This window comes from Coenobita brevimanus, chromosome 115, assembly GCF_032717465.1.
Source record: "Coenobita brevimanus isolate Jiangsu-jjx chromosome 115, ASM3271746v2, whole genome shotgun sequence".
NCBI lineage: Eukaryota > Metazoa > Arthropoda > Malacostraca > Decapoda > Coenobitidae > Coenobita > Coenobita brevimanus.
In genome coordinates, this window is record NC_137068.1 from 2,397,501 (window position 1) to 2,405,415 (window position 7,915).

Sequence of the window (7,915 nt, forward strand, 5' to 3'; positions counted from 1 at the left end):
TACATTAAATTACCCTTGACATTAAACCACCTATTAACTCTCTTTATTATCTTTATTTTCTCTAATCTTGCTTTAACTCTCTTTATTATCTTTATTTTCTCTAATCTTGCTTTAACTCTCTTTACTATCTTTATTTTCTCTATTATTCCTTTAACTCTCTTTACTATCTTTATTTTCTCTATTATTCCTTTAACTCTCTTTACTATCTTTATTTTCTCTATTATTCCTTTAACTCTCTTTACTATCTTTATTTTCTCTATTTTAGTTTTAACTCTCTTTACTATCTTTATTTTCTCTATTATTTCTTTAACTCTCTTTACTATCTTTATTTTCTCTATTTTTGTTTCAACTCTCTTTACTATCTTTATTTTCTCTATGATTTCTTTAACTCTCTTTACTATCTTTATTTTCTCTATTATTCCTTTAACTCTCTTTACTATCTTTATTTCCTCTATGATTTCTTTAACTCTCTTTACTATCTTTATTTTCTCTATTATTCCTTTAACTCTCTTTACTATCTTTATTTTCTCTATTTTTGCTTTAACTCTCTTTACTATCTTTATTTTCTCTATTCTTGCTCTAATTAACCATTTTCTTTACATAGATCTTTCAGAGAGGAGTGATTTACCGATTAATTGGTATTTTTGGATTTGTTTTTTTTTTGGATCTATTATTTTGAGAATATTTTTTTTGACTAACCCCTTCAGCCCGACGACCAAGAGTGGTTCAAAAAATTAACACTTACACGAGACTAATACATACACAGATACACACATACACAAATACGTACACAATTACATACATACAATCATACATATATATACACAGATAAATACATACATACATACATACAATCATGCATATATATATATATATATATATATATATATATATATATATATATATATATATATATATATATATATACATACGATCATGCATATATATATATATATATATATACATACATACATACAATCATGCATATATATATATATATATATATATATATATATATATATATATATATATATATCTATCTATATATATTTACATACATACGTTTTCGTTTTCGTTTTTAAAGGCTCCAACATGCTTGCATGTGTCGGCCTTGGTCACCTAATGGCGGCTCTCCACGCTGCACGATCCATTGCAGCCTCCCTGTTCAGTCCCTTAACCCTGAGGTCACACTTAATGACCTCGTCCCATGTCTTTCTCGGTCTACCCCTCATAACCCCACCTTATTAACATTTCTCACCTTCCTCACCCAATTATCATCCCCCATCCTCTCCACCTGTCCAAACCACCTCAATCTACCTCTCCTCATCACAACACCAATACACTCCAGTCCCATCCTACCTCTCAACTCTTCCATTGTAAACCCAGCCCCTCCAGGCCTTGGACGCAGGGACGCACTGCACATCCACCTAATCATTGTTATTTCTGTACGTCTGAGCCGGCGAATGTCTTCCTCCTTCACTGCCCAGGTCTCACTGCCATACAGCATCACACTCCTAACACATGCCGCATACAAAGACCCCTTAGCACGTAGGGAGAGCCCTCTCAATATCAGGAGAGGCAAGAGCTCCCTGAACTTCTTCCAACCACTCCTCACCCTAGCCACAGAGCTAGCTCAGCCCCACCTCCAGCACACAACATGTCTCCCAAATAACAAAACTCCTCCACACACTCAAGATACTCACCAGCAAGTTCAATCCTTTCACACCTGACAATCTCCACCTGCTCTCCCCGACACGCCCCACACATGAAATCAGCATTCTCTCTCAGTCTACCTCTAATACCACTACATCTCTTATGTACCCATTTATCACAAACACTGCACAAGATGGAATAACTTCCCACGCCCTTGTGGCAAACTGCACATACATACCCAAATACATACACAGGTACATATATGCATACATACATACACAATATACATACGTACATACATACGCAATTACATACATACATATACACAAATACATATACACATGCATACATAGATACATACACAACTTGCATAAATACATACAAAGCATACCCCAATTATCTCTGCTTACACACACACACACACACACACACACACACACACACACACACACACACACACACACACAGTTCATTCTATTTATACTTAGAACACAATAGCCTTCCCACACACACTGGGGGAGAGAGAGAGAGAGAGAGAGAGAGAGAGAGAGAGAGAGAGAGAGAGAGAGATTGCTTTGCTTACATCCTTTAGTAATAAATGAAAGTGTGTGTGTGTGTGTGTGTGTGTGTGTGTGTGTGTGTGTGTGTGTGTGTGTGTGTGTGTGTGTGTGTGTGTGTGTGTGTTTCTCAGTTTTAATCTGCATACATTAAAACACACACACACACACACACACACACACACACACACACACACACATTTCCTCTCTCTCTCTCTCTCTCTCTCTCTCTCTCTCTCTCTTTAAAAGACACTATTTCAATTTCCTTCGTAACTTCTTCACAATCTTTCGCAGCAAAAATGATCTTACGCCTTTTCTGTAACTTACGCTTGTATTTTCAGAGGCTTGTGATATACCTTAACACATTTTCATCTGCGATTCATTCTATACCTTATACGTCATTTACTTCGTCACATTCCCTCCATCTCATCCTCGGTCTCCCCTTTCCCCCTCCCCACATCCACCTCGCTCAAATACACTCCTAGTTAGTCTCTCATTCCCAATTATATTATTATTATTATCATTATTATTATTATCATTATTATTATTATACTTCTCCTCCTCCTCCTACTCATCATCATCATTACTTTTTTTATGTGTCGAATCTGGGCATGGACTTCACAGCCTGTTCCCAAGGCCCAGTAGTCCTCCTATGTCACCTCCACATGTCACCACTTCGGCGCTAACACCCACCGTCCATATTGAATACATGGGAGGGCTGTCTCATACAGGACTGGTGTATTGGTATTAGCGGGGGTATTTTTACGACATGTAGGCGGGTCTTCTGGTAGATCAGTAAAGTCTATCTATCTATCCATCTATCTTTCTATCTATCTATCTGTCTTGTCTATCTATCTATCCATCTATCTTTCTATCTATCTATCTATAACCAGACGCCATCATCCCGTAAGCTTTTACGAAATTCAAATCCTTAAACTGTTCCCTGCCCCAGCCGGGATTCGAACCTGGGTCCATTAAGACTGCAGGCCACCCCTCTACCGATTCAGCCACCGCCTCCGTACTAATCACGAAGAAGAGGATTATAAGTGAATGAGGCGGGAAGGGGAACTAAAAAGGCTTCATATGGAGGATTGGATGCAAAAGTTAGGACTGAATCCACTGTGGGTGCTTGTGGAGAGGATTGGCTTACTTTTGAGGATTGCTGTGTGAGAGTGGAGGAAAGGAGAGAGTGGAGGAGGAGGAGGAGGAGAGATGGAGGGAAGAGAGGAGAGGCTGGAGGAAGGAGACAGAAGAGAAGGATGGAGGAAAGGGAAAGGAAGAGGAAAAGTTGGAAAGGAGAGATGAGAGGGTTGGATTACTTTTGCGGCCTGCTGTGTGAGAGTGGAGGAAAGGAGAGAGTGGAGGAGGAGGGGGAGAGATGGAGGGAAGAGAGGAGAGGCTGGAGGAGGGAGGAGAGAGAAGAGAAAGTTGGAGGAAAGGAGAGAGAGGAGGAAAAGTTAGAAAGGAGATAAGAAAGGACTGGATTATTTTTTGTGGTTTTCCGGGTGAGAGTGGAGGAAAGGAGAGAATGGAGGAGGAGGAGGAGAGATGGAGGAAGAGGAGGGAGAGAGAGAGAGAGAGAGAGAGAGAGAGAGAGAGAGAGAGAGAGAGAGAGAGAGGCAGGAAACCCTAAAACATTCCTTAAGAGACTTCTCAGATATAACTTTGAAGGAACTGTCTTGAAGGGAGAAGGGAAAGAAAAATGGTTTAAGGGAGAGAAGGAGAGAAGAGGGAGGAAAGAGGGAGACAGAAGAGGGAGAGAGGAAGCGAGGTTAGAGGGGAACAGAAGAGGGAGGAAAGAGGGGGAGAGAAGAGGGAGGAAAGAGGGAGAGAAGAGGGAGGAAAGAGGGAGAGAAGAGAGAGGGAAGAGGCAGACAAGAGGGAAGAAGGAGGGAGAGAAGAGGGAGGAAAAAGGGAGAGAGGAAGGGAGGAAAGAAGGAGAGAGGAAGGGAGGCAAGAGGGAGAGAAGAGGGAGGAAAGAGGGAGAGAAGAGAGAGGAAAGAGGGAGAGAAGAGGGAGGCAAGAGGGGGGAAAGAGGGAGAGAAGAGGGAGGAAAGAGGGAGAGAAGAGAGAGGAAAGAGGGAGAGAAGAGGGAGGAAAGAGGGAGAAAAGAGGGAGGAAAGAGGGAGGAAAGAGGGAGAGAGGAAGGAAGGGAAGAGGGAGAGACAAGAGGAAGGGAGGGAAGAGGGAGAGACAAGAGGAAGGAAAGAGGAAATAGTTGAAAGAGGGAAATGTATGGCTTCTTGGAGAAAGGAGAGAAAAATGAATTACAGGAGAAAGAGGGAGGAAGGAAGGAAAGAGGGAGAGAAGAGAGACAGAGAGAGAGGATGGGAGGAAAGAGGGAAAGAAGAGGGAGGAAAGAGGGAGAGAAGAGGGAGGAAAGAGGGAGAGAAGAGGGAGGAAAGAGAGAGAAGAGGGAGAGACAAGAGGAAGGAAAGAGGAAATAGTTGAAAGAGGGAAATGTAGGGCTTCTTGGAAAAAGGAGAGAAAAATGAATTACAGGAGAGAAAGAGGGAGGAAGGAAGGAAAGAGGGAGAGAAGAGAGAGAGAGGAAGGGAGGAAAGAGGGAAAGAAGAGGAAGGAGGAAGGAAAAAGGAAATTGTCTTGCGTCTTGGAGGGAGAGGGGAGACAAAAATGGAATAAGGGAGAGAGAGAGAGAAGAGGGAGGAAAGAGGGGGAGAGAGGAAGGGAGGAAAGAGGGAGAGAAGAGAGAGAGAGAGGATGGGAGGAAAGAGGGAAAGAAGAGGGAGGAAAGGGGAAAGAGAAGTGGTAGAGAGGAGGGAGGAAAGAGGAAAGTAGCTGAAAGAGGAAACTGTCTGGCATCTCGAGAGGGAGAAGGGAGAAAAATGGATTAAGGGAGAGAAAGAGCGCGAGAGAAAGGGAGGACCGACGGAGGGAGGGAGGGAGGGAGGAAAGAGGGAGAGAAGAGGCAGAGAGGAAGGAGGGAAGGAGCGATGAGGGAGGAAGGGAAGGAAGGACCGATGAGGGAGGAAGGGAAGAAAGAGGAGGAGAAGAGGGAGGGAGGAAGGAAGGGAGGAAAGAGGGAGAGAAGAGGGAGGAATGAAGGAAAGAAGGAGAGAGAAACATGGAATGGAGGGTAAAAAAGAAAAAACTGAAGAGACGAGAGGAAAAAGATGGAGAGGGAGGAACAGAGGAGTAGGGAAAGAGGGAGGGAGGGAGGAAGGAAGGAAGGGAGAGGAGGAAGAGGGAGAAAGGAAGGAAGGAAGTGGGGAAGAAGAGAGAGAAATGATAGGAAGGAAAGAGAGAGGGATGAAGAGAAGGAATGCGACAGTAGGATGAAGGAAGGAAGGAAGGAGAGAGAGAGAGAGAGAGAGAGAGAGAGAGAGAGAGAGAGAGAGAGAGAGAGAGAGAGATTAAAGAGGGAGAAGAAAAAGATGAGACAAGAAGAAAAAGTGAAGGAAAATACTGAGATGGTTTGGTGGAATTTCCCTGTAATAAAATGCTAGACGGAAGAATGCAAAGGGAAAAATGGATCAAGGAAGAGGAGGAGAGGAGGGAGGAAGAGGAGGAGGACGAAAGAAGGGATAAGGAAGAGGAGGAGGACGAGAGGAGGGAGAAAGGAAGGCAAAGGAGAAGGACGGGAGGATGGAGAATGGAAGGAAGAAGAGAGGATGAAGAGGGGAGATAGGAGTGATGGAGTAAAGGATGGAAGGATTCATACATATATACATACATACATACAGAGAGAGAGAGAGAGAGAGAGAGAGAGAGAGAGAGAGAGAGAGAGAGAGAGAGAGAGAGAGAGAGAATAAACTGATGGGAAAAGCAATATCGATAAACTGATGATGATAATGATGATAATGATGATGATGGAGTGCAAGGGGAAATTATAGACCACGTGGAAATAACAATAATAAAGTTTCTATACTCTTTTCACTCTTACTTGGCCTAAACTGCAAGTTCTCCATCCTGAAGGTTAATTGTAAAAACAGAATAACACTAGAATACGATGATTTTTTTTTTTTTTATGTGTCCGACTTTGGGCATAGCCTTCACAGCCTGCTATCAAGGCCCAGCAGTCCTCCTACATACCCTACACCTCTACATGTCACCACTTCGGCGCTAACACCCACCGTCCATATTGAATACATGCTAGGGCTGTCTCATACAGGACTGGTGTATTGGTATTAGTGGGGATATTTTTACATGTCGGCGGGTCTTCTGGTAGATCAGTAAAGCCTGATTTAATGAAATTCAAATCCTTAAACTGTTCCCTGTTCCAGCCGGGATTTGAACCTGGGTCCGTTAGAACTGCAGGCCACCTCTCTACCGACTGAGCCACGCCTCCCCCAAATAGTCACGAAGAAGTGCTATGGGCAAGGTGAGCTGTAATATCGTCTTTTGCGACTGTGCTACGTGAAATAAGCTACAACAAGGACAAACACCTGGGCCAAGTTCAGGTGAAAGAAGTATAGTTAGAATTGATTGATTTAAAATTTGAAAACTAGGATGAACTTACCGCCAAACAGACAAGGATGTTCCCAATACCCCCTGCCAGGATGAACATGGCCAGGAAGAGGAAGGAGAAATCATACTCGTAGACCTCATTCGCGCCTCCCCCGGTGGACGTGAAGTTGAGCAGCACTTCTTCGTGACTCAGGTTTAGGGGCGAGTCACTGATCACCTGAGTCACTTCCGGTAGCTTACAACTCGCTACGTGTAAGGGGGGAGGCGTGGTGGATGGCGGCAGAGATGGTACGGGTAGAATGGGCAGGGACGTGTTTGGTGTGGGGTGCCCTGCAGAGGGTGACGATACCGTGGCACCGACTGTCAGGCTATCACAAAGCGCTGATGAACACGATCCGAGAGAGCACAGGAGTTCACTGCCATAGGATATCAAAGACGACAACACACCTTCGCTCGTGTTCAGTCTTAGCGCCCAGAAATTTGTAACATTTTCATGAACGCACGTGAGACAGGCTATGGATTGAGTATTTTCAGGTATTTCAGGCTGTAAGGTTGTGTTTTGGTTCCCGTCATCTTGAACTAGGATATGATCATGTTTTACACAGTCTGCAAGAGATTGAATCCAACATGGCGCACCAGTCGACTGTATATCAAGCAAATTATTGCACTGGAAAGCAAGATTTTCACTCCATTCACTATTATTTCGATCCAGTTCAGGTAAGGAGCATTCAAAACTCTTCCCATCCCACGAAAAAGCTTCTCCGTACCCCCCTCCACTGTCGAAAATTTGCGACTGCGTATCGCCAAGACCCGCGATGTCATAATTGTCTGGGTGGGATGGAATCTGATTTGGTTCGATCTGTGTAAGGGTCCCATTGATCCATTTGCCGTGCAGATAAAAGTTTCGGATAATCTGGGCGAGGGTCGGCATTCGGATAGGATTTTTGTGTGTGCTCATATGTGGAAAGTGAATCTGACTAGGAGGGAACTTTAGCTCAGTACCCCATATGAACACTTCCTACAGGACCCCATTTCCATTAGCAATAACTCATATATATCTAAGCCTCATCTTCAAAATTAAATTCAATAACTCATATATATCTAAGCCTCATCTTCAAAATTAAATCTATCTTTGGTACGCAGCATTCACACAATTGTAGTGTTCTCTCCGATGCGCACATATTCGCAAACACTCATTTTAAGTTTCGTTTATCATCAAACAGTGGATTACGCCCAACGTCTCTCTGATTGATAGGTTACCCATGATTTTCCGTACA

At 43.3% G+C, this 7,915-nt stretch overlaps 1 protein-coding gene across 1 annotated transcript in view; it reads right to left on the reverse strand.

Moving 5' to 3' along the window:
* The window catches only part of 5-HT2A (5-hydroxytryptamine receptor 2A), a 36,851-nt gene extending 29,282 nt beyond the window's left edge, over positions 1-7,569 (reverse strand). Inside the window, exon 1 of the mRNA XM_080286972.1 lies at positions 6,691-7,569. Within this exon, the coding sequence (XP_080143098.1) occupies positions 6,691-7,569 (879 nt within the window). The remainder of the gene's footprint in view (positions 1-6,690) is intronic.
* Between the last annotated feature and the right edge of the window lie 346 nt (positions 7,570-7,915).